At 43.4% G+C, this 26757-nt stretch overlaps 3 protein-coding genes across 14 annotated transcripts in view; 1 reads left to right on the top strand and 2 right to left on the bottom strand.

Moving 5' to 3' along the window:
- The window catches only part of LOC123772110 (serine/arginine repetitive matrix protein 2), a 31868-nt gene extending 30322 nt beyond the window's left edge, over window positions 1-1546 (bottom strand). For 3 of the 7 annotated variants that reach the window (XM_069311141.1, XM_045765080.2, XM_069311142.1), the window contains exon 1: window positions 1454-1545. The gene's annotated coding sequence lies outside the window, so the exon portion shown is untranslated. Of the gene's footprint in view, window positions 1-1453 lie in introns of all 7 variants that reach the window. The other 4 variants (XM_069311143.1, XM_045765083.2, XM_045765081.2 and 1 more) reach the window with 4 other exon arrangements.
- Window positions 108-1310, bottom strand: LOC123772247 (uncharacterized). Its single transcript, XM_045765331.2, has one exon. The coding sequence runs from the start codon at window positions 1308-1310 to the stop codon at window positions 108-110; it is 1203 nt and encodes a 400-aa protein (XP_045621287.2).
- A 936-nt stretch (window positions 1547-2482) lies between the features above and the next one.
- Window positions 2483-26597, top strand: LOC123772112 (uncharacterized). Of its 6 annotated transcripts, XM_045765092.2 has the most exons (7): window positions 14902-15489; window positions 18512-18675; window positions 19160-21247; window positions 21399-22191; window positions 23972-25292; window positions 25923-26159; window positions 26445-26597. In XM_045765092.2, exons 2-7 carry the CDS (start codon window positions 18597-18599, stop codon window positions 26526-26528), a joined length of 4602 nt encoding a protein of 1533 aa, XP_045621048.1. In that variant the 5' UTR covers window positions 14902-15489; window positions 18512-18596; the 3' UTR covers window positions 26529-26597. The 6 variants fall into 6 exon arrangements, with proteins under 6 accessions (XP_045621047.1, XP_045621048.1, XP_045621046.1 ...); XM_045765091.2 differs by lacking the exons at window positions 14902-15489; window positions 26445-26597 and adding an exon at window positions 2483-2504 and having other exon boundaries at window positions 25923-26438; XM_045765090.2 differs by lacking the exon at window positions 26445-26597 and having other exon boundaries at window positions 14902-15225; window positions 25923-26438.
- Window positions 26598-26757: the final 160 nt, after the last annotated feature.

Raw genomic sequence — 26757 nt, 5'->3', positions numbered from 1 at the left:
GAGTGGGATTGGGTGGTTATCGATAGGAGCTGCCTCGTATGGGCCAATAGGCCTACTGCAGTTGCCTTTGTTCTTAGGTTCTTATGATGCATCTTACTTATCAGTACTTATCTATCGGGAGGCCGAGGCTGGTGCCAGAGGCCGGGGTGGCCGAGGGTGGTGCCAGAGGCCGGGGTGGCCGAGGGTGGTGCCAGAGGCCGGGGTGGCCGAGGGTGGTGCCAGAGGCCGGGGTGGCCGAGGGTGGTGCCAGAGGCCGGGGTGGCCGAGGGTGGTGCCAGAGGCCGGGGTGGCCGAGGGTGGTGCCAGAGGCCGGGGTGGCCGAGGGTGGTGCCAGAGGCCGGGGTGGCCGAGGGTGGTGCCAGAGGCCGGGGTGGCCGAGGGTGGTGCCAGAGGCCGGGGTGGCCGAGGGTGGTGCCAGAGGCCGGGGTGGCCGAGGGTGGTGCCAGAGGCTGGGGTGGCCGAGGGTGGTGCCAGAGGCCGGGGTGGCCGAGGGTGGTGCCAGAGGCCGGGGTGGCCGAGGGTGGTGCCAGAGGCCGAGGTGGCCGAGGGGGGTGCCAGAGGCCGGGGTGGCCGAGGGTGGTGTCAGAGGCTGGGGTGGCCGAGGGTGGTGCCAGAGGCTGGGGTGGCCGAGGGTGGTGCCAGAGGCTGGGGTGGCCGAGGGTGGTGCCAGAGGCCGAGGTGGCCGAGGGTGGTGCCAGAGGCCGAGGGTGGTGCCAGAGGCCGAGGGTGGTGCCAGAGGCCGGGGTGGTGCCAGAGGCCGAGGTGGCCGAGGGTGGTGCCAGAGGCCGGGGTGGCCGAGGGTGGTGCCAGAGGCCGGGGTGGCCGAGGGGGGTGCCAGAGGCCGGGGTGGCCGAGGGGGGTGCCAGAGGCTGGGGTGGCCGAGGGTGGTGCCAGAGGCCGAGGTGGCCGAGGGTGGTGCCAGAGGCTGGGGTGGCCGAGGGTGGTGCCAGAGGCCGAGGTGGCCGTGGGGGGTGGCAGAGGCCGGGGTGGCCGAGGGTGGTGCCAGAGGCTGGGGTGGCCGAGGTGGCCGAGGGGGGTGCCAGAGGCCGAGGTGGCCGAGGATGGTGCCAGAGGCTGGGGTGGCGGAGTTTGGTGCCAGAGGCCGAGGTGGCCGAGGGGGGTGCCAGAGGGTGGTGCCGAGGCTGGGGTGGCCGAGGGTGGTGCCAGAGGCTAGGGTGGCCGAGGGTGGTGCCAGAGGCTGGGGTGGCCGAGGGTGGTGCCAGAGGCCGAGGTGGCCGAGGGGGGTGCCAGAGGCCGAGGTGGCCGAGGGTGGTGGCGGCAGCTGGGGGGCCAGACAAGCCTCCTAACATTCCAGCACCACATCCACACTTCACTCCACACACCTCTTATGTACGCCCACACCGCTGCTGCCTCACACTCTCGCTCTCACCCGTCAGCCTCTTAAACAAGCAGGATGTTAGAATAATATAACAAAATGTATAGAGAGACGGACCTTCTTAGATAAGCAGCTTGTAAATGTCCTGCGGGAGCCAGGAGCGACAACTCTGGCCTCCTCCGCCTAACGCCCTCGCCAACGCTCCCTCGCCTTATCCTACACTATATCACAAACCACTATTAACTAATTGACCTATGTGCTCTTTTAATTTTTGTAAAATTCAGATCAATAAATGTAAAATAGTTTGTTTCATCTATGAGGAAACAATATTAAAATAAAAAATGACTGGCTATACATGGCATGAATTCGACGCATGCGCGCCAGGTGTTGCGGCGGACAAGTAATAGATGGCGCCAGCAACACCTTAAACCATTACATATTTTATTTATTTATTATTTATTTATTTATTATTTATTTATTTATTTATTTATTTATTTATTTATTTATTTATTTATTTATTTATTTATTTATTTATTTATTTATTTATTTATTTATTTATTTATTTATTTATATACAAGAAGTTACATTGGGTTTATGAGAGTACATAGCATGATGTGTTCACATTCTTGTAAAGCCACTAGTGCGCACAGTGCAGGGCTGGCCGGGAAGGATTGACCGGGCACCAATCCTTAACTGTTCACCCAGCAGAGAATTGGTTGTTAAAAGATTTGGCGGGTCATACTTCAGGGAAAAAATTAGGATTAAGGACCAGCCCAAAACGCTATGCGTGCTAGTGACTTTACAAGAATTTAAAAATTCTTTTTTTATATATAAATAAACAAAAAATAAACAAAATCCGCCGACAAATCTTCTTGTGTGCGATGAGACTTGTATCTGGCAAAATTAAAATCTTAACTTAAATAATTCGTTTCTTAGACAATATATCATATTCATATCTATAAATTACTTTAGAAAGGCCTATAATGCATATAAATATTAATTTACACATTCCTGGCGCTATACGCTAGGAATTTCAATATGGCGTTCAAATAATTTTAGGCAGAGGGTCTCTGGGTCGGTTGGTCGCTTGCGGGTGACCGGGTCATGGCTACGGGGCCGTCAGTCGTCAAGAAGCAGCGGAGGCGTGCGTTGCGTCGCTCCCGTGTAGGTAAGACTGATACCCTTTTTTTTTTTTTTTTAAATATATCTGAGCAGTTGGGAGGTACGCATGACTATATAGTCTACCTCCACCTACAATGCTTAATGCATTACATTCGTTCGCGATTATAACATTGAGTTTTGTGATGTCTCCGAGGGTTATTATTTCTGTATTTTTTTCATCCGGGTTCTGTAGTGTTCGTGTTTGTATTCCACTAATGCTAAATAGTCTGTCCTCTCTCGGATATTGTGGAATATTTTGAGGATCATGATTTGCCAACATTATATGGGTAGGATATTATGTAGAATACACTTCCCCATAGTGTTAAACTACCCCATCGTCAGGCTAGGCTCGTTAACGCGGCGGTCGTCTCCCCTACATCCCAAGACGCATTTATTATTGACTTGCATGTACTGTGTATTAAAAATAGTTTTTATCGTGAATAAATTAATTTTATATTCTAGGTTTAATTAGGCGTATATAGTAGGTTCGGTATTTAGGTTCTATTGGCAATTATTTGCACTTGAAGTATGTGGAGGGTGAAGCATTTACAGTTGCCTGTCCTCAGGCCAGGCTCGCCTACGCCGCCGCCCAACCCACAGCCGCATTCGTCAATTTTATCACTGTATTTATTGTATTCAGAATTATTCTCGCGTATAAGGTAATATTATTTCATCAAGTTAATAGTTAGCAACTTAGTTTAGTGACAAGCGACAGTCCAATATACAAATACTGCAATAGTTTAGTTTATTTAATTTATTATGCACCCCATACCCATCTTGTGGGTGGTAGTGGAAAGGGTTACAGATCAAGTATGTTTATTGAGATAAGCAATAAATACATCTCAAAGGGATAGTAGCTTAGGCTATTTCTACCCCCCTAAGGTTACAGAGGCACATAATAGGCTCAGGGACTGAACCCCACAATTCATTTAGCTTAGCAAGTTAAATCTTGATGAGATTGTTACGATATTCAGTATAAGTCGTCACATCATAAATGGGTTCGAGATTGAGCACAAGTACAGTTTCTAAATTAAGCAACTGACATATGTGGAGAGCTTAGTGTCACAATTGATACGTATGTCCTACACACCGTCCCCCATCGAATGGGCAGCGGTGGATAGATTACAATCACTTAGTTACTACCTACAGTTTGCAAACTGAGGATATTTGGCTAAAATTTCTGGTAGCAGATCATTTTGAATTAAATATTTACACATTGCTGGAAGATTGGTTATAGAATTGTCTTTGAATTCGCGTATCTTTTCGCACTCCATCACATAGTGACTCAGGGTGTGCGAATAATTTTGTTGACACAGTTTACATTTGGTCAGGTCTACATCAGCAGATAATGAGAATTCCCAGAGATACTTGTAACAGAATCTAAGCCGAGTAACATCTAGAAGTCTGCTGATATTATTGGATGAACCATAGATGTGTGGCTCCTCTTGCATGATAGTATATGATACTGCAATAGATGAACAACTTCCCAACGGGAAGGAGCAGGGACACGCCTCCAGGAACTTAATTTACCGGAGGGAAACTAACACTAGTGGCCTCAATGAGGGCAGTAAGCTTGCGGCTTGTCAACGATCCCCCCCATTTGTCCTGATGATCTTTTCCAGCTGTATTTTAAAACCTAGCAGAGGTTTGGCGTTTATTTCTTCGGCGGGTAGGCGGTTCCACTGGTTTACAACCCTATGGGTGAAAAAGCATCTGTTTCCTGTCCAACATTCTGGCTTGTTGAGTGTGAACCCGTTGCTCCTTGTTCGTGTAACATCTGACCTTTTGAAGACATTGTCCTGATCGACATCCTCCAAATTGTTTAGTATTTTAAAGATTTCTATGAAGTCCACCCTGTCATGCCTGGTTTGTGGTGGTGTTAGCCCTGTGGCCCTCAACCGTTCCTGATACAACAGATGACTAAGTTCTGGTATGATTTTTGTCGTAAAACATAACTCCATAGCTCTGGTAAGACATGGCTCCAGAGCATCTATGTCTTTCTGAACATGAAGTCTCCATGCCTGGATGCAATAATTCATGTGGGGGCGCACCAGCTACAAACAGTCTAAGTAGACCTAGGCGTGCGGTTACACAACTGGTCGGGGTTCGGTTACACAACTAGTCGGGGTTCGGCTACACGGCTGGTCGGGGTTCGGTTACACGACTGGTCGGGGTTCGGTTACACGACTGGTCGGGATTCGGTTACACGACTGGTCGGGGTTCGGTTACACGACTGGTCGGGGTTCGGTTACACGACTGGTCGGGGTTCGGTTACACGACTGGTCGGGCTCCGGTTACACGACTGGTCGGGCTCCGGTTACATGACTGGTCGGGCTCCGGTTACACGACTGGTCGGGCTCCGGTTACACAACTGGTCGGGCTCCGGTTACACGACTGGTCGGGCTCCGGATACACGACTGGTCGGGCTCCGGATACACGACTGGTCGGGCTCCGGATACACGACTGGTCGGGCTCCAGTTACACAACTGGTCGGGATCCAGTTACACAACTGGTCGGGCTCCAGTTACACAACTGGTCGGGATCCAGTTACACAACTGGTCGGGCTCCAGTTACACAACTGGTCGGGCTCCTGGGGTGTCACATGGGATTCGGGTTGTGCATGGTCGGGCTTCGGTTCATACATGGTTGTGCTTCAGCGTTTGTTTGTGTACTATTGCTCCAAGTTTGTTCCCTAAGGCTCTATGTTTATATGTTTGTTAGAAATCCAGGTTTCTGTTTTTTTGTATATAGTTCAATTGTTTGCTATGGGTCAATAGTTGGTGTCTAGGGCAAGTGGAGGGTTTTAGATAGGGCTAAGGAGATTTTTGTTTGGTCGAGCTAGGAATGGAATTTGGTTGTGCTCTGGGACTGTTTAGCTCTGTGGGGGTTGGATGAGATGTATACTTGCTAGGCTTATGGTTTACACAACTGGTCGATGTCCGGTTACACAACTGGTCGAGCTTCGGTTACACAACTGGTTGGGCTCCGGTTAAATAACTGGTCGGGCTCCGGGGGTGTCACTTGGGCTTCGGGTTGTGCATGGTCGGGCTTCGGGTCGTGCATGGTTGTGCTTCAGCGGTTAGTGCTCCAGGTTTGTTTGTTAAGGCTCTATGTTTATATGTTTGCTAGAAATTCGGGTTTCTTTTTTTGTATATAGTTCATTTATTTGCTATAGGTGAATAGTTGGTGTCTAGGGCAAGTGGAGGGTTTTAGATAGGGCTAAGGAGATTTTTGTTTGGTCGAGCTAGGAATGGAGTTTAGTTGTGCTCTGGGACTGTTTAGCTATGTGGGGGTTGGATGATATGTATACTTGCTAGGCTTACGGTTACACAACTGGTCGGGGTCCGGTTACACAACTGGTCGAGCTTCGGTTACACAACTGGTCGGGCTCCGGTTAAATAACTGGTCGGGCTCCGGGGGTGTCACTTGGGCTTCAGGTTGTGCATAGTTGGGCTTTGGTTCATGCATGGTTGTGATCCAGAGGTTGTTTGGTTCATTCATGCTAGGCTTGCGGTTACACAACTGGTCGGGGTCCGGTTACACAACTGTTCAGGCTCCGGTTACACAACTGGTCGGGCTCCGGTTAAATAACTGGTCGGGCTCCGGGGGTGTCACTTGGGCTTTGGGTTGTGCATGGTCGGGCTTCGGTTCGTGCATGGTTGTGATCCAGAGGTTGTTTGCTTGGTTCGTTCATGCTAGGCTTGCGGTTAGACAACTGGTCAGGCTCCGGTTACACAACTTGTCGGGTCCGGTTACATAACTCCGAGGGTGTGATTTGTTGAGCTTTGGGTTGTGCATGGTCGGGCTCTGGTTCGTACATGGTTGTGCTTCAGCCTTTGTGTACTAGTGCTCCAGGTTTGTTTGCTAAGGCTCTGTTTATATGTTTGCTGGAAATCTGGGTTTCTTTTTTGTACAAAGTTCAATTGTTTGCTATGGCTCAATAGTTGGTGTCTAGGGCAAGTGGAGGGTTTTAGATAGGGCTAAGGAGATTTTTGTTTGGTCGAGCTAGGAATGGAGTTTAGTTGTGCTCTGGGACTGTTTAGCTATGTGGGGGTTGGATGATATGTATACTTGCTAGGCTTACGGTTACACAACTGGTCGGGGTCCGGTTACACAACTGGTCGAGCTTCGGTTACACAACTGGTCGGGCTCCGGTTAAATAACTGGTCGGGCTCCGGGGGTGTCACTTGGGCTTCGGGTTGTGCATGGTCGGGCTTCGGGTCGTGCATGGTTGTGCTTCAGCGGTTAGTGCTCCAGGTTTGTTTGTTAAGGCTCTATGTTTATATGTTTGCTAGAAATTCGGGTTTCTTTTTTTGTATATAGTTCATTTATTTGCTATAGGTGAATAGTTGGTGTCTAGGGCAAGTGGAGGGTTTTAGATAGGGTTAAGGAGATTTTTGTTTGGTTGAGCTAGGAATGGAGTTTGGTTGTGCTCTGGGACTGTTTAGCTGTGTGGGGGTTGGATGAGATGTATACTTGCTAGGCTTATGGTTACACAACTGGTCGGGGTCCGGTTACACAACTGGTCGAGCTTCGGTTACACAACTGGTCGGGCTGCGGTTAAATAACTGGTCGGGCTCCGGGGGTGTCACTTGGGCTTCGGGTTGTGCATAGTTGGGCTTTGGTTCATGCATGGTTGTGATCCAGAGGTTGTTTGGTTCATTCATGCTAGGCTTGCGGTTACACAACTGGTCGGGGTCCGGTTACACAACTGTTCAGGCTCCGGTTACACAACTGGTCAGGCTCCGGTTAAATAACTGGTCGGGCTCCGGGGGTGTCATTTAGGCTTTGGGTTGTGCATGGTCGGGCTCCGGGGGTGTCACTTGGGCTTTGGGTTGTGCATGGTCGGGCTTCGGTTCGTGCATGGTTGTGATCCAGAGGTTGTTTGCTTGGTTCATTCATGCTAGGCTTGCGGTTAGACAACTGGTCAGGCTCCGGTTACACAACTTGTCGGGTCCGGTTACATAACTCCGGGGGTGTGATTTGTTGAGCTTTGGGTTGTGCATGGTCGGGCTCTGGTTCGTACATGGTTGTGCTTCAGCCTTTGTGTACTAGTGCTCCAGGTTTGTTTGCTAAGGCTCTGTTTATATGTTTGCTGGAAATCTGGGTTTCTTTTTTGTACATAGTTCAATTGTTTGCTATGGCTCAATAGTTGGTGTCTAGGGCAAGTGGAGGGTTTTAGATAGGGCTAAGGAGATTTTTGTTTGGTCGAGCTAGGAATGGAGTTTAGTTGTGCTCTGGGACTGTTTAGCTATGTGGGGGTTGGATGATATGTATACTTGCTAGGCTTACGGTTACACAACTGGACGGGGTCCGGTTACACAACTGGTCGAGCTTCGGTTACACAACTGGTCGGGCTCCGGTTAAATAACTGGTCGGGCTCCGGGGGTGTCACTTGGGCTTCGGGTTGTGCATAGTTGGGCTTTGGTTCATGCATGATTGTGATCCAGAGGTTGTTTGGCTCATTCATGCTAGGCTTGCAGGTTACACAACTGGTCGGGGTCCGGTTACACAACTGTTCAGGCTCCGGTTACACAACTGGTCGGGCTCCGGTTAAATAACTGGTCGGGCTCCGGGGGTGTCACTTGAGCTTTGGGTTGTGCATGGTCGGGCTTCGGTTCGTGCATGGTTGTGATCCAGAGGTTGTTTGCTTGGTTCGTTCATGCTAGGTTTGCGGTTAGACAACTGGTCAGGCTCCGGTTACACAACTTGTCGGGTCCGGTTACATAACTCCGGGGGTGTGATTTGTTGAGCTTTGGGTTGTGCATGGTCGGGCTCTGGTTCGTACATGGTTGTGCTTCAGCCTTTGTGTACTAGTGCTCCAGGTTTGTTTGCTAAGGCTCTGTTTATATGTTTGCTGGAAATCTGGGTTTCTTTTTTGTACATAGTTCAATTGTTTGGTATGGCTCAATAGTTGGTGTCTAGGGCAAGTGGAGGGTTTTAGATAGGGCTAAGGAGATTTTTGTTTGGTGGAGCTAGGAATGGAGTTTAGTTGTGCTCTGGGACTGTTTAGCTATGTGGGGGTTGGATGATATGTATACTTGCTAGGCTTACGGTTACACAACTGGTCGGGGTCCGGTTACACAACTGGTCGAGCTTCGGTTACACAACTGGTCGGGCTCCGGTTAAATGACTGGTCGGGCTCCGGGGGTGTCACTTGGGCTTCGGGTTGTGCATAGTTGGGCTTTGGTTCATGCATGGTTGTGATCCAGAGGTTGTTAGGTTCATTCATGCTAGGCTTGCGGTTACACAACTGGTCGGGGTCCGGTTACACAACTGTTCAGGCTCCGGTTACACAACTGGTCGGGCTCCGGTTAAATAACTGGTCGGGCTCCGGGGGTGTCACTTGGGCTTCGGGTTGTGCATGGTCGGGCTTCGGTTCGTACATGGTTGTGCTTCAGTGGTTAGTGCTCCAGGTTTATTTGTTAAGGCTCTCTGTTTATATGTTTGCTAGAAATCCGGGTTTCTTTTTTTGTATATAGTTCAATTATTTGCTATGGGTCAATAGTTGGTGTCTAGGGCAAGTGGAGCGTTTTTTGTTAGGGTTAAGGAGATTTTTGTTTGATCGAGCTAGGAATGGAGTTTGGTTGTGCTCTGGGACTGTTTAGCTGTGTAGGGGTTGGATGAGATGTATACTTGCTAAGTTTATGGTTACACAACTGGTCAGGGTTCGGTTACACAACTGGTCGAGCTTCAGTTACACAACTGGTCGGGCTCCGGTTAAATAACTGGTCGGGCTCCGGGGGTGTCACTTGAACTTCGGGTTGTGCATAGTTGGGCTTTGGTTCATGTATGGTTGTGATCCAGAGGTTGTTTGATTCGTTCATGCTAGGCTTGCAGTTACACAACTGGTCGGGGTCCGGTTACACAACTGTTCGGGCTCCGGTTACACAACTGGTCGGGCTCCGGTTAAATAACTGGTCGGGCTCCGGTTTCACAACTGGTCGGGCTCCGGTTAAATAACTGGTCGGGCTCCGGGGGTGTCACTTGGGCTTTGGGTTGTGCATGGTCGGACTTCGGTTCATGCATGGTTGTGATCCAGAGGTTGTTTGCTTGGTTCGTTCATGCTAGGCTTGCGGTTAAACAACTGGTTAGGCTCCGGTTACACAACTTGTCGGGCCCGGTTACATAACTCTGGGGGTGTGATTTATTGAGCTTTGGGTTGTGGATGGTCGTGCTCTGGTTCGTACATGGTTGTGCTTCAGCCTTTGTGTACTAGTGCTCCAGGTTTGTTTGCTAAGGCTCTGTTTATACGTTGGCTGGAAATCTGGGTTTCTTTTTTATATATAGTTCAATTGTTTGCTATGGCTCAATAGTTGGTGTCTAGGGCAAGTGGAGGGTTTTAGATAGGGCTAAGGAAATTTTTGTTTGGTCAAGTTAGGAATGGAGTTTGGTTGTGCTCTGGGACTGTTTAGCTATGTGGAGGTTGGATGAGATGTATACTTGTTAGGGTTACGGTTATACAACTGGTCAGGGTCCGGTTACACAACTGGTCGAGCTTCGGTTACACAACTGGTCGGGCTCCGGTTAAATAACTGGTCGGGCTCCGGGGGTGTCACTTGAGCTTCGGGTTGTGCATAGTTGGGCTTTGGTTCATGTGTAGCGAGTAGATTATCCCAATAATATACTCGCTCCAAATGCATTGTTAATATTCCTGTCAACCTTTGGAGATGAATGAGGTGAGGCGTTGCCCGGGCAACACGGTGAGGTGTTGCCCGAGCATATAAGCAGCAGAATAGCAAACATTAACCAGAGTCTACTTTCAAGTGTGGTCTAGAGCAGACACTTGCGAGATACTGTACCGACGCTCAGTGCGCTCAACTCACACCAAAGTATCACCTGTGTACTTCTGTATATTTGACCAAATATATATATAGTATCTTAGTGTCTGTGTTTATTTGTCACCATACTTTACGTAACAATAGAACCGTTACATTGGTGACCCCAAAGAGTTTCGACGATACCCAGCCACGATGGACTACAACATGGACTCTCACTGGACCTCCACTGCTGCTGCTTGCTGTGGACCGCAGCCACCTGTCATGGAACGTTGCCAACACCCTTGCCACAGCTATGATTTTCATCGCGATCGTCTCTGCATTTTCATCTGGTCAGCGATGGCCAACGATGGTCAGCTTTCAGCCTCTGATTCTGCTACTGAGTTCAATAGGTTCTTCTCTTCTATTGGTTCATCCCTTGCAAATGATATTCCATCTTCCAGTACAGACATTAATGACTATCTTTCAGGTAACTATCCACAGTCTCTGTACCTAAAGCCTATTAATTCCACTGACGTCAATGAGATAATCCTTTCCCTTAAAACCAAGTCTGGTGCCCTTGAGGAGATACCAACTTTAATTTACAAAAAAGCCTCCAGATCTTTAGCCCCTGCTATTGCTTTGCTCTTCAACAAGTCACTTGAACTCCAAACCTTCCCAGATATTCTAAAAAAAGCGAGAGTAACGCCTGTCCACAAATGTGGTAATCTCACAGATGTTAACAACTACAGACCTATATCTATCCTGCCAAACTTGTCAAAAATTTTTGAAAAACTAATCTATAAGCAGCTTTACTCATATCTAGCCAAACTCAATATACTTAGCCCTTGCCAATATGGCTTCAGACCCAAAAAAAGCACTAACGATGCACTTATTAGTATGCTTATAACTCGATTCATACAGCTCTTGATAAAAATGAGTTCTCTGTTGGGTTGTTTGTGGACCTGCGTAAAGCTTTTGACACTGTCAACCACCAAAACCTTCTTCTTAAATTACATCATTATGGAGTCAAAGGACACTCCCTACAATACCTCAAATCCTACCTTACTGACAGGCTCCAATATGTTTCTGTGAATAATACAATTTCTCCCACCCTACCCATCAACATTGGTGTTCCCCAGGACAGCATACTTGGCCCTCTCCTCTTTCTCATCTACATTAATGACCTTCCAAATGCCTCCCAACACCTCAAACCAATTCTATTTGCTGACGACACAACCTTCATTTACTCCAGTCCTGATCCCCTTGCTCTAAATGCCACAGTAAATACTGAGCTAAATAAAGTCCATCTGTGGCTAACTGCCAACAAACTCACCCTTAACATTGACAAAATCTTTTATATTCTGTTTGGCAATAAATCCTCTAATCAAATAAATCTCAAAATAAACAATACCCAAATTTGTAACAAATTAGATGGCAAATTCCTTGGCATTCTCATTGACCACAAGCTTAATTTCCAGGGACACATTCTAAACATATCAAAAAAAGTTTCAAAAACTGTGGGCATTCTTTCTTAGATCAGATATTATGTACCACGCCCTGCCCTGGTGACTCTCTATTACTCCCTTATCTATCCATATCTCAACTATGGTATTTGTGCTTGGGGCTCTACTACCCAAAATCACTTACGTCCTCTAATTACTCAACACAAAGCTGCTATTAGGACAATATCCAATTCTGGCCCCAGACATCACTCGGTACCCCTACTTAAATCTCTGAATATGTTAGACATTAAGTCACTGCACATTCTCTCATGTGTATTATACATATATAAAACGCTAAACTATAATGCCAATCCTGATCTCAAAAGCTTCATAGAAGGTTGTATCAGAACCCATGAGCATCACACCAGAAATAAATACAGTTTTGATATTCCTAGAGTACGACTTAATCAAACTAGAAATGCTCTACAAATCAAGGGGCCCAGAATGTGGAATGACCTTCCCAACCATGTTAAAGACTGTACCTCTCTCAACCAGTTTAAGTTAAAAGCGAAGCTATACCTAATAAATTCCCTGTAACCTACCTTACCCTTCTATTGTCAACCAATGTCTGTTTTTTTCTTTAAAGAGTGCTGTTTGTCGACATAATTGTATTTGTGCTGCTTTTTCATCTGTTTTCATTCTACTCATTATGCTCAATTAGTATTAAGCTTGTCATTTAAGTTTATCATGCCCGAAACGCTTTGCGTAATAGTGGCTTTAGGCATTGTATGTACTAGCTATACCTATAAGTTAAACAATCCTTGCAAATATTTATTGTATGTATGTACCTTACCTAAATAAAATTGTATTGTATTGTGTATCTACTATGGCTTGCTGCTCCACGATCACTACTCTGGCAGCTTCATCAGTAACTACATAATGTGTGATCTACAGCCTGTCCTGCCGACTCTTCGTCGCCTCCAGGACAATTCAGCTCTAGCAGTGATTACCTCGTTGTCCTAACTACGTGCCTACATTGCCTCCTAATGTCCTGGTGCCCGAGCCCATCCGCCCCGGATCTAAATGCTCCACCAGCGACCCAAGGACGCAGCAATTATGCACATTCTTCTCTCCTGCTACACCGAGCTTGTCCACACACTGCCTACATCTTTTGGTACCAGACTACAATTTCCACAGTCAACAATAATGTAGTACTCGGCGTGTACAGTCCTAATCAACCCAAGACGCTACAGCTTCGACACAGAGCAGACAGCAGACTACGACCGCATCGAGCCGCCACACTCTCGCTCCCCGAGTTTAGACACTCACAATTCTCAATCGAGCCGCCACGCTCTCCCACATAGAGCTCCACGACTCCGGCCTCGCTCAGCCCTCTGCTCTGCTCCAGGCTTCGTCTCAACGTCTGCGACACTGCTAAATCCAGAGACACATCCGCCGACTACGCAGTTCACTTTTCGACCACAGTTACCAGCAGCACCGCCACCTACGACAACGGACGATCCTGTACGACCTCCCACCCTACAACCCCAGTTACCAACCGCACCACAAACGACGGACGATCCTATGCGACCTCCCACCCTACGACCCCAGTTAGATGACATCAGCGAAGAGGAGGAAGTTAACTTTGATGGTTATGTAACGCGAGCAGGGCGTACAATTCACCGACCAGCTAAGTTCCTTGATCAAGTATTTTTCCTTTCATCCCCTGGGAGGGGGAGTTCTGTAGCGAGTAGATTATCCCAATAATATACTCGCTCCAAATGCATTGTTAATATTCCTGTCAACCTTTGGAGATGAATGAGGTGAGGCGTTGCCCGGGCAACACGGTGAGGTGTTGCCCGAGCATATAAGCAGCAGAATAGCAAACATTAACCAGAGTCTACTTTCAAGTGTGGTCTAGAGCAGACACTTGCGAGATACTGTACCGACGCTCAGTGTGCTCAACTCACACCAAAGTATCACCTGTGTACTCCTGTATATTCGACCAAATATATATATAGTATCTTAGTGTCTGTGTTTGTCACCATACTTTACGTAACAATAGAACCGTTACACATGCATGGTTGTGATCCAGAGGTTGTTTGGTTCGTTCATGCTAGGCTTGCGGTAACACAACTGGTCGGGGTCCGGTTACACAATTGTTCAGGCTCCGGTTACACAACTGGTCGGGCTCCGGTTAAATAACTGGTTGGGCTCCGGTTACACAACTGGTCGGGCTCCAGTTAAATAACTGGTCGGGCTCCGGGGGTGTCACCTGGGCTTTGGGTTGTGCATGGTCGGGCCTCGGTTCGTGCATGGTTGTGATCGAGGTTGTTTGCTTGGTTCATTCATGCTAGGCTTGAGGTCAGACAACTGGTTGGGCTCCGGTTACACAACTTGTCGGGTTCCGATTAAATAACTCCAGGGGTGTGACTTGTTGGGCTTTGGGTTGTGCAAGAGTGTGCTCAGGTTCGTACGTGGTTGTGCTTCGGTTCATACATGGTTGTGCTCCATTGGTTGTTTGTGTACTAGTGCTCCACATTTGTTTGCTAGGGCTCCATTTATATGTTTGCTAGAAATTTGGGTTTCTTTTTTTTGTATATAGTTCAATTGTTTGCTATGGCTCCATAGTTGGTATCTAAGGCAAGTGGAGGATTTTCGGTAGCGCTAAGGAGATTTTTGTTTGGTCGAGCTAGGAATGGAGTTTGGTTGTACTTTGGGACTGTTTAGCTTGGTGGGGGTTGGACGAGATGTATACTTGATAGGCTTATGGTTGCACAACTGGTCGGGGCCTGGTTACACAACTGGTCAGGCTCCGGTTAAATAACTGGTCAGGCTCCGGTTAAATAACTGGTCAGGCTTCGGTTCGTGCATGGTTGTGTTTCAGCGGTTATTTGTGTACTAGTGCTCCAGGTTTGTTTGCTAAGGCTCTATGTTTATATGTTTGCTAGAAATCCGGGTTTCTTTTTTTTTGTATATAGTTCCATTACACAACGGCTGTGAACGCTAACTAGCGCACAAGAATCATAGCGCCCAAAATACTAAAACGCAAAAGACACGCGAGGACAAGCGTGTTGCTTCTGACGTCATTTTTGTTATTTAACTATAATATATATTGTTATATACAAGTATAACTATCATATAATAAATATAATAATAATTTACCCCAAACCAGCCAGGCTTTGTGCGTTCGATCATGTTCGTGGGCATTGTGTTGTTTACATTGACGCGTTGGTCTCGAACTCTTAAATTAAGAGTGCAGTCGTTGGGAGGAAAAGCCCTCATGCAAACTGCACGTATCCCGAAGAAGAACTCTAGATTTTTGATATAAGTAAATCAACCCATACCCGAGGCTGATCCAACACACACCCTGGCCACATCTACAGACAATGACAACCGCCCTAACATAGCTACCATTGCTATATACAAATCGTTTGAATTGATGGTGGGACAAACTTCTAAATGACTCCTTAGCACGCCTTACCCCATGCTAACTTGCCACAAACCTCAACTACGGACACCAAGAGTAAGAAACCTCCCAACTGTACAAACCTCCCAGCTGTATAAACCTCCCAGCTGTACAAACCTCCCAGCTGTACAAACCTCCCAGCTGTACAAACCTCCCAGCTGTACAAACCTGCCACCTGTACAAACCTCCCAGCGACCTGGCACTTTGACTGAAACACCACATAAACCACTCTCCCACAACACAACCTCCAAGCACTCCCAGATATTCAACATGGTGTACTACTGGTACGTCAAAGAAGACCGATGTGATTAAATCCCAGAGGTAAAAATCCTAAGTACACAACATAACATAACCCATCTTCAACTAACCTACCCCCATCCTAACCTAACCTTATCCACATTAACCCCATGTTACTTAATATACTCTAACTTACTATGTCCTTACCTTACCTTATGTCATAATATTAATTCCACTGATGTCAATGAGATAATCCTTTCCCTTAAAACCAAGTCTGGTGCCCTTGAGGAGATACCAACTTTAATTTACAAAAAAGCCTCCAGATCTTTAGCCCCTGCTATTGCTTTGCTCTTCAACAAGTCACTTGAACTCTAAACCTTTCCAGATATTCTAAAAAAAGCGAGAGTAACGCCTGTCCACAAATGTGGTGATCTCACAGATGTTAACAACTACAGACCTATATCAATCCTGCCAAACTTGTCAACAATTTTTGAAAAACTAATCTATAAGCAGCTTTACTCATATCTAGCCAAACTCAATATACTTAGCCCTTGCCAATATGGCTTCAGGCCCAAAAAAAGCACTAACGATGCACTTATTAGTATGCTTAACTCGATTCATACAGCTCTTGATAAAAATGAGTTCCCTGTTGGGTTATCTGTGGACCTGCGTAAAGCTTTTGATACTGTCAACCACCAAAACCTTCTTCTTAAATTACATCATTATGGAGTCAGAGGACACTCCCTACAATACCTCAAATCCTACCTTAATGACAGGCTCCAATATGTTTCTGTGAATAATACAATTTCTCCCACCCTACCCATCAACATTGGTGTTCCCCAGGGCAGCATACTTGGCCCTCTCCTCTTTCTCATCTACATTAATGACCTTCCAAATGCCTCCCAACACCTCAAACCAATTCTATTTGCTGACGACACAACCTTCATTTTCTCCAGTCCTGATCCCCTTGCTCTAAATGCCACAGTAAATACTGAGCTAAATAAAGTCCATCTGTGGCTAACTGCCAACAAACTCACCCTTAACATTGACAAAACTTTCTATATTCTGTTTGGCAATAAATCCTCTAATCAAATAAATCTCAAAATAAACAATACCCAAATTTGTAACAAATTAGATGGCAAATTCCTTGGCATTCTCATTGACCACAAGCTGAATTTCCAGGGACACATTCTAAACATATCAAAAAAAGTTTCAAAAACTGTGGGCATTCTTTCTAAGATCAGATATTATGTACCACGCCCTGCCCTGGTGACACTCTATTACTCCCTTATCTATCCATATCTCAACTATGGTATTTGTGCTTGGGGCTCTACTACCCAAAATCACTTACGTCCTCTAATTTCTCAACACAAAGCTGCTATTAGGACAATATCCAACTCTGGCCCCAGACATCACTCGGTACCCCTACTCAAATCTCTGAATATGTTAGACATTAAGTCACTGCACATTCTCTCATGTGTATTATACATATATAAAACGCTAAACTATAATGCCAATCCTGATCTCAAAAGCTTCATAGAAGGTTGTAACAGAACCCATGAGCACCACACCAGAAATAAATACAGTTTTGATATTCCTAGAGTACGACTTAATCAAACTAGAAATGCTCTACAAATCAAGGGGCCCAGAATGTGGAATGACCTTCCCAACCATGTTAAAGACTGTACCTCTCTCAACCAGTTTAAGTTAAAAACGAAGCTATACCTAATAAATTCCCTGTAACCTACCTTACCCTTCTATTGTCAACCAATGTCTGTTTTTCTTTAAAGAGCGCTGTTTGTCGACATAATTGTATTTGTGCTGCTTTTTCATCTATGTTTTCATTTCTTGTTTTCATTCTACTCATAATGCTCAATTAGTATTAAGCTTGTCATTTAAGTTTATCATGCCCGAAACGCTTTGCGTAATAGTGGCTTTAGGCATTGTATGTACTAGCTCTACCTATAAGTCAACCATTCTTTGTAAAAATTTATTGTATGTATGTACCTTACCTAAATAAACATTTTAATTTTTTTTTTTTTTTTTAACTCTAGATTACGTCTATCACATCTCTCAACTTCATTTAATAACCATATGCCCGCTAAGTGAATGATTTTAGCTGTTAATAGCATTATATTGTGGTTGTAATCGTGACCAATAATTTGTATACTAAACGTACAAATTTTGTGTCCAAAATAGTAAAAAAAAAAAAAAATTGTGCGCTGTTGTACCAGACTTATATGTGACGTAATTCATCTGCCAGTTCCTTAACAACTTTGGATTGAATTCCAGCTACATCTGGGGTTTCTGAGTCCTTCAACTTGTCAATAATTTTCCCGATTATATTATATGTTATGGGGATTTCCCTTAATTCATTCTCTTCACCTGCATGTGATTGTGTTGTACTTCTTCTATTTAGCCATATCTAAATGTTTTTGTATTGCTTTTAGGATTGTATAATATTATATTATTTAGTTAAATAATCCTGTATACAGTAATGCTTACTGTATTGTAAGGGCTCCATGAGCCTGCATTGTAGGTCTTAATTAATCAAAAGATACCAGTGCTCTGCCTAGGGCCATGGGCCTGTGTTCCATAGTGAACCTAGCTAGTATTCCTGAGTGCAAGACAGCAAGTGTAACTGGTATTCCTGAGTGCAAGACAGCAAGTGTAACTGGTATTCCTGAGTGCAAGACAGCAAGTGTAACTGGTATTCCTGAGTGCAAGACAGCAAGTGTAACTGGTATTCCTGAGTGCAAGACAGCAAGTGTAACTGGTATTCCTGAGTGCAAGACAGCAAGTGTAACTGGTATTCCTGAGTGCAAGACAGCAAGTGTAACTGGTATTCCTGAGTGCAAGACAGCAAGTGTAACTGGTATTCCTGAGTGCAAGACAGCAAGTGTAACTGGTATTCCTGAGTGCAAGACAGCAAGTGTAACTGGTATTCCGGAATAGAGTACAAGCCAACATTTTTGGAGTGTTGTTGTAGGGTGTAGGCTCATGGTATTCAGTTTGTACTTGCTAGTGCTTGTTGTTACTTTGCTTAACATAGAGCCTATTAGTCTAACGTAACATGTTGACAATTATTATTTTTTTCCCCCCTCAGGAATGGGACAATCAACCTTTGTGGTAATGTGGACATCCTTCATGAAAAATTTGATCTGCTGCTTATAACTTTTTATTAAGCTATCATGGATTCCTTCGTATGTGGAACATGCAAGGGCACGTTTCACAGACTTGAAGAATTTACCAAACACAAGCAGAGTCATGGTAAGAGGATTGTAAAACTGTGTACACCAGCTGTATATTAGTTAGTCTTTCATCCTCAGAGATGTAATTTTATTGTATACTAAACAGTATACTGTAATTACACACATGTACAGAGCCTTCAGTATTGTATGCACAGTATTTTGGCTAACGCTACAGGTACTTTACACTAGAGTGGATGTTGTTGAAAATATTTTGGTAATTTAAAGTATAAACCTCATTTTCTAGAATTTAGTAATACTGTACAATAATTTGAAATATGTCCTATAACACAGTACAGTACCAAAATAGTTAGTTTTCTGATATGTGGATTTCGTCATCATATCTTCAGCCACATTACTATGACTAATCGTCTGCATACAGCACTGTATTTAATTTAGTTGAAAATTTTATATACGTATATTGTATATCAAGTTATCCCTAAAATTATACATGTTATTTTAATTTGTATGTTTTTCCTTGTGTGTAAGAGTTTCATCATTTTCAGGTTGTCAAAATGTGCTTAGAAGAGCAGTATGCCAGCAGGACACACAGACAGTACTAGGGGCAGAAACTTCTATTTGTGAAGGCAGGCTGCCAATATTCTCTCCATCTTCACAATATGACAATATATCAACCATATCAACAGCATCTGTTGTATCCGTGTCTTCATTTTCAATTGCTCCAAGCTGTGACACCAGTTCTTCTGTCCCTTTTAGCAATACTCGAGTAAATTCCCCAGCATCAGTATTATTCAACATGTATCTAGCCAATTCTTCACAAATTGGAGCATCAGCCATTAATGTGGTAGATCCAAATAGCTCCATACCAGAGGTACTAGGAAGAACAAAACAAGTCCCAGATACTAGTACTTCTAATTCCTCATATTCTTCGGCTTATACTTCAGGATCACACACGTCCTCAACACACACTATAGCACCTTTAGAAATGTACCACCAAGATGGGAATAGCAGCACAAAATTAACAGAATCAAATTGTACTAGAAAGGTGTCCATCCCTGACATTGACTCCTTACAGTCTTTTGATTCTCTGGTTTCAGTTGCACAGATTTCTAAAAAAAATCCAAAAGAACATAGTTTTGGTAATGATAAAGTGCAACAGAACATGGCTGATAATGACATGAAGGATGTAATTTTTATTGAAATATCGGAGACCATAGAAAAAAATTGTAAATCGAATACAAAAGTTAATGTGCCTTATGTTGAATTACCAGCACATTCAGTTACTAGAAGTGCAAAAGGAGCTGACATTCTTTTAGATCCTGAGCATAAGATAGCAAGGGAAACAACACCCAGGTTATACTCTAATGAAAGGGAAGTAACAAGCTTGATTTGTGAGTTAAATGGCCAAGATTTTACCGAGACTCAGGATTGCCTTCCAGAATATTACGCAAACTCTTCTATGACTACTACTTCGAATCTTTCAGTTATAATAGATGGTATCACAGCGCAGCCTATGGAAACAAGCATACCTGTTAATTATATACAAAGTGGCATTGAAGACAATGCTAGAAATGGAAAATTAATGGGTAATGTTGATAGCAATTATATTCGTGTCTGTAATTCTGAAGGACGTTTATCAAGTACAAATTCTACAAATAGTGTGGACAATTTATTGTGTGAAAATTCTGATCAGTATACTAATATAGAAAACATTGCCAATAACACTGTAAACATTACTAGTAACTTAAATGCTGAGAAAACTAAATTAAGTCAAGGAAGCAAAGTTCTGAAAGCTGTGTCTTCTTCTAGTGAATCAAATTTTGAGCGTAGATCTTTAAGTATTTCTACACAAAATAATTTTGATAAATCGACAAATGGCTGTGTATTAGTTGACGATGAAACAAGAGTAATATCGAACAATGATGGAATTTTAACAAATACTAGTAATACCATAACTACTAGTTCTACTGATGTTAGGGATACAGTCACAATAAGGTCTAAGAATAAAAATATTGCAAACATTTTTGAGTCTTTAGATTCTATCAATGGTAATAGTTCAGGAGTGGGTACTGTGATGGCCGCTGGAGCTAACGATGGCACTTTTATTGTGGGTAGTAACAAGACAGTATGTGCAGCCAACACTGTGGCTGATGTTATGTTTGATGGCGAGACAGCTATGGAAATTGTGCCTCGGATTATGACCCAAGCAGACCACCAAGCTGCACTATACAGTAATGGAGGGGATATTGATTCTGGTAATGGTACAACAGCAGCAGCAGCGGCAGCAGCAACCATAAATATGACCAAAGTGAGTAACGGTGTTGTATCAGCTAACAGAATTGATCAAAACCCTGATAGTTGGTGTAATACTGGGGGTCACACTAGCACTGCAGTTGGTATTAGTGGGGAGAGTATCTCAACACATGTTGAAGGGACAACCTCAGAGACTGACATTCACAAAATTCAGCAGCCTGTTAGTGAATCAACAATATTAAATGAAGGAATTGATTTTGTAAGTAATACTGAAGTTGGATCTGGAAGCAATGATGGTTCAGACTTAACATACGCCTCTGCTCCTGGCTTATATACATTACTGCTAAATGCTGATAATACCTTTACTTTGGTTGCTGGAGGTGAGTAAACTTGTTTTCTTGATACTGTATTTTGTATTCTTTCATGTGTGGATTATATCATTAAACATAGTGTTTTATAGTTAATCCAATTCTGACAAACACAATGTGCCATATATGAAAATCTTTACTCTTTTGTTGCTTTTGCTTGCAGGATATCAAGGATCTTCCGGTATTCAGGGCAGTCAGGTGTTTGTCTGTCGTCAGTGTAAGAAATTTGCCCAGTCACAGGTTGAAATCTTAAATCACATTTCTACTTGTCATCCTGGCAATTTAGATAATGTCAATCAAAGTGTATGGGAGTTTACATCATTGTCATCATGCAATGAAAGTGCAGATGTGCTAAATGACGCTGATCAACTGTTTCGCCCTCGGCTGACCCTGAGTGTGGAAACAACTTCACAAGGATCGGGTAACTGTCTTGAGGTGGAAGGATGTAATGGTTCACAGATGAATCCTGAAGGTGGTTGTGAGGCGCTAGTTGTGCACAAAAGACCAAATAAGCGAAAGTTGGGTAGACCAAGAAAAAAAGACATGTTGTCTACTCAAGAGCATAATATAGAAGCAACAAAAGAAAATCGATTTAAAATTGAAGGAAATGGCATTGTATGCCTTGATTGTAGAAAAACTTTCTTGAAGCAGCGACAGTTTGACAAACATAGGTGTTGTATGTGGCAGACCAGTCTTGAACAGTTAAGTCATACAAGTGTTGAAAGGTTTGCAGTTCCTCCTCCATCACAAGGTAAAATGAAGGAACCAATACTTGGAGATAGTTATGATGACAGAAATTTTGACTTGCACCAAGGAAATGTAGTTGAAGAAGACATGGAAGAGGAGTGGAAGGGATATAAATATTATACAACAAAAATTAAATCCAAACCCAGTGAAGGCGGTAAAAGGAAGCGAGGAAGACCACCAAAAGTTGACGCGCTGCTCTGCGGTGCCAAGTGAGTACATGTCGGGCTCCTCAGTAACGTATGTTTTGGCTAATATATGGTCATTGTATATTACTTTGTATCTTACAGCATTAATAATTTAGCATTTACAGTACAGTATATTATAATGAAAGTTTATCTTAATTCTTAAAATTGCTAAGTATGTTTTTTCAAGGGAGAGTATGGACTGTGGAGAATGTAATCTTACAGTTTGGGAGGGCCCCCTCGATAGTTTCTTAAGCTACCCACCAGGAAACTGTTATACTCTTTGTACCATACCAGTCTCTAATGAAGCATGAGCTCCACCTTTGACTTGGACAGGATTCTTGTCCCCTCAATAGAGAAACTGTATTGGAAAGTCACCACATCACTGAAAAACAAAACAAACAAAAAACTGAACAGGAAAGTGCTCCAAAACAAGCAACAGCTTGGACAACATTCGTTACCCTGATTTGAACTATATAAACACTTATTGTCTAGATCCACCTGCTAGTTAATGACACTCTTGCTTCCAGGTGGCAGCCACAGTGACTAGAGAGTTCTGGCCAGCCACCCAAGTAATTCATACACCTGGTACCACACTCTCCAGACAGTAATTTGTTGCTCTTCTGAGCCCAGTACAGACAAGTCTGGGTCTTCCTTTACACTTAATCCAGTGCAGGAGGGCCTGTGGTTCTTCCATTTCTTTTCGCTGCACTTGCTTGTTTTGTGCCTCACTTTTGTGTGTTCTCAGGTTCAGTAATCATTATGACAGCATGTGACCACATGGATCTGGTGGTAAGGCCTTGAAGTTGAGGCCCATTCTTTAATAAGGTGTGGATGGAGAGACAGGTTTTGTGTACAGGTACCTCAGCTTGATGCTTCAGGGCCATATGGGTGGCTTTTTTTCCTGTCTGGTGTGTGGGGAGTTTCAACATTCAGGGTTATGTCATGTAAATGCTGCCAGGGATTTGGCATTTGTGCTCCCTGTTGTTTGCCCCATTCCTGTGGGGGGCAGTGGTGAGATTTTATGCAATCCACTTGGATTGTCAGCTCGCAGTGGCATCTCAGGTTCTTGAGCCCATGTAGTCTCTTCTGTAACCTTGTCCTTTGTTCCATGTTGGTAGGTGTCCCCATGCCTAGCAATGGCCTTTAACTATGGCATTTGGTTTTTTCATGGCGTGACATGTGCCTTGCACTGGCGTCCTGGGGCCAGATTCACAAAAGCACTTACGCAAGCACTTGCGAACCTGTACATCTTGTCTCAATCTTTGGCAGCTTTGTTTACAATTATTAAACAGTTAATGAGCTCTGAAGCACCAGGAGGCTGTTTATAACAATAACAGTTGATTGGCAAGTTTTCATGCTTGTAAACTGTTTCATAAATGTAACCAAAGCCGTCAAAGATTGAGGAAAGATGTACACGTTCGTAAGTACTTGTGTAAATGCTTTCGTGAATCTGGCCCCTGGTATCTGCAGGCTCCTGGTTGGGGGTCTTGTAATCATCTAATTGTGCGTGCAGAGGTTGAGCTTTGGCTCTTTAGTCCTGTATCTCATCCAGCACTCAACTGGTGCACAGATTCCTGAGCCTATTGGGCTCTATCATTTGAAACTGTGTATGGAGTCTGCCTCCACCACATCATAAAAAGTTCATAGTAAATGTCAGATTCCTATACTGTATGTTGTTTTGAGCTATGTGATGTATAGGTATTGAGTATAGGCATTGTATATAGGTATATAGTATAGGTATAGGCATTAATTTTTGCTAATTATGAAAAAAACACCTCATTGGTACTTTTACCTTATTTTACAGATCAAATGAAGATTGCTTTGAACAAAGTCAACAGGAAAGGAATCAGGCTACTGATGCCAACGACAACCCCACAACAGGCGATACAAAGTTTATACAAGTTCCCAAATTAATTCCTAGTGCAAATGCTAATTCTCCTGCATTATCAAGTAATGCAGGAACAGATCAGACAGTGCTACCAAATGCAGGTGGACCACCTTTGCTGCACTCGATTCCTACCTTGCCACTTTTCTCTAATCCTAGACAACAAGAGCGACTTCACAAGTGGATAGCTCAGATTGACTTGAGCTTTGTGGATAGTATTATTGACAGAATTTGCCCAGACAGAGTACCACCTGATAAACGGGGAATGGTGATGTATGCGTGTCGAGAATGTAAGGTTCTGTTTAGGACATTGTTGTCATGCAGAAGGCACTGTGCCAAGCATATGTCCAAAAAAGCATTCAGTTGTCCAGATTGTGACTTTGCAACCACACATGTTGGTGCACTTTATTCCCATTACCGTAATCATACACAAAATCTTTATGCCTGTGATAAATGTGATTTTAGAGCTCGAATTAAAGCCCATTATAGAGATCATTTGGAAACACACAATCCAAGTAGACATATTTGTAAGTTATGCCAAAGGCCATATAGTACTTCAAATTCTCTTAAAAGTCACATATATCTTGCCCATCGCAACGAAGAGGGGATGAAGTACATGTTTTGCCTAAGGAGAAAGAACCAGGAACAAAACAAGCAAGGTCTTGTCTATCAGTGCCCAATATGTGGTAAAATATTTGGTAAGCGTTTATTGGCTAGTAAACACATAGCTAATCATGGCTTTAATGATTCTAATCCACCCGTCCAGTATAAGGTTTGTGATATGGAACCCTTACGCTACAGAACACTGAAAAAACATCTGCAGAAACACAAAGTCTTGTACATTTGTTGTGTTTGTGCAGAACCACAGTTCACTGCCAGTTGTCTCCGCAAACACCTCAAAGAAGGTGTTTGTAACGTGTCTCCAGACAATGCCTATAAACAATCTCTTTTGTGCTCATACACTTTTCCAGAAACATTTTCTAGACTTATAGCAAATAAAAGACTTGGAATTGGGTCATTGCTGCAATATTTAAGAAAACATTGGAGCGATTACAAGTTTCCGGATACAAAGGTGCATAGTGGTCTTATTAGACAAATGCAAGATTCTGGTTATAAACAGATTTATGACCTTCTGCAAGATCAGTGTCATATAGAATCAAATGGAAATGGAAATCCAAACCCACTTGACAAGGTAATGAAAATTGTTATTGATACAGGATGTTCCCCAAAAAATGAAGAGGTGAGTTATACTTTATACTGTATTTATTCTTTGTAACTTTGTTGCTACATAGCCTTCCTGGTTTGGTGCCTTCTTTTGATAATTACTTACTTACTTTGTAACTTTGTTAGTGTAAACAGTGTTTCTCATTATTGCATGCTTGTGTAATCAAAGAAATTTGAGGGAAACTTAAAAGCGGGTCTTTCTGCTTTTGAAAGCAAAAATGTACAGTACTTAGCTATAATATTGTTCTTATAAATTAATTGTCATTACCAAAAGTATAATTTAAAAAAAAAAACAGGTGAATTATTGATTTATATCAGGTGATCCTTTTGTATGTGAAGTTAGAGCACATTACATTATTTGTATTGTATATGTATCGTACTATTAGGATATTTATCATAATTTCAAGCAGAAGGATCCAGGCTAACATAAATTCTATTAGAAATTATTATATTTTTTTATCTACATTTTCCTTTTCTCATTTTCTCTTATTGTTTTTTCACTTTTGTGGTGACAAAACTAGTGATCTTATATTCAAATATACAAAATGATACAAACATGAGGGGGCTTCCTGCCCCCAATCAAATTTATTATTATTAAAGGTTATGTAATTTTCCTAGATTCTATACATGATGTGATCTACCACAGCCTGGAGCTAAAGGACAGCACCAGCCATCACACCAGAACCATGCCCAGCAGGATACCTATTGCCACCAACCTGAAAGGGAACTGAAAAGTAAGAGGAGTTGCCACGTAGCACAGTGTCTTGATCCAAAGCTCAAAGAGAACCATCAAGAACTCGCCATGGAAGAAAGTGACCAGAGAGTTGTTGTCATCAGCAATGTTGGTGAAGAACACACTGTGGTGGTTGAAGAAGGACAAATGGTAAGTGATAAGGGAAACATTAAGAACAGAGAGACAGTTGTCAAGTGGCAACAGAGAATAAATGACAGGGATGGAGAGAGTTGTTATAGCACATGAAGGAAATGGTAGGAGAGGTGACTGGCGAGTTATAGTGATGAGGAAAATGACAGGAGTGGGAATTTTGACAAAGGGTAAAATCATTTCAAGTGTTTGAGGGAAGGTAATTTTGATGATATAATAATTTATTCTGTGTTATAACTAGCCTGCTGATGACAAGATTTGAATTAATCATTTAAATTTTCTTAGGTATTGATGGATGAAGAGAGATTTGTCATAATACATGAAAATATTGAAGGAAAACAACAAGAAGCTAACCAAGTTTCTGGTTGAAGTCTGATATAATGTAGCCAGAGAATTATACAGTAGACCTACTGTAAACCAATAAAACTTAGTATTTTTTATCAACTTTTGTGACCCTTACTTTGCACATTAGCACCTTTTTATTATCTACTGGAATACCTTAGTTTTCACATTAATACTTTTTCTGGTAGGGCCCAGTCAGTGTTTCCTGGAGCTGCACTCTGGTATAAATGTCATGCCTACGGTACCACACCACAGT

The sequence above is a fragment of the Procambarus clarkii genome, chromosome 69 (assembly GCF_040958095.1).
Source record: "Procambarus clarkii isolate CNS0578487 chromosome 69, FALCON_Pclarkii_2.0, whole genome shotgun sequence".
Classification (NCBI taxonomy): Eukaryota; Metazoa; Arthropoda; class Malacostraca; order Decapoda; family Cambaridae; genus Procambarus; species Procambarus clarkii.
Note: the sequence above shows the minus strand (reverse complement) of the source record. Positions and strands in the feature narration are given on the sequence as shown.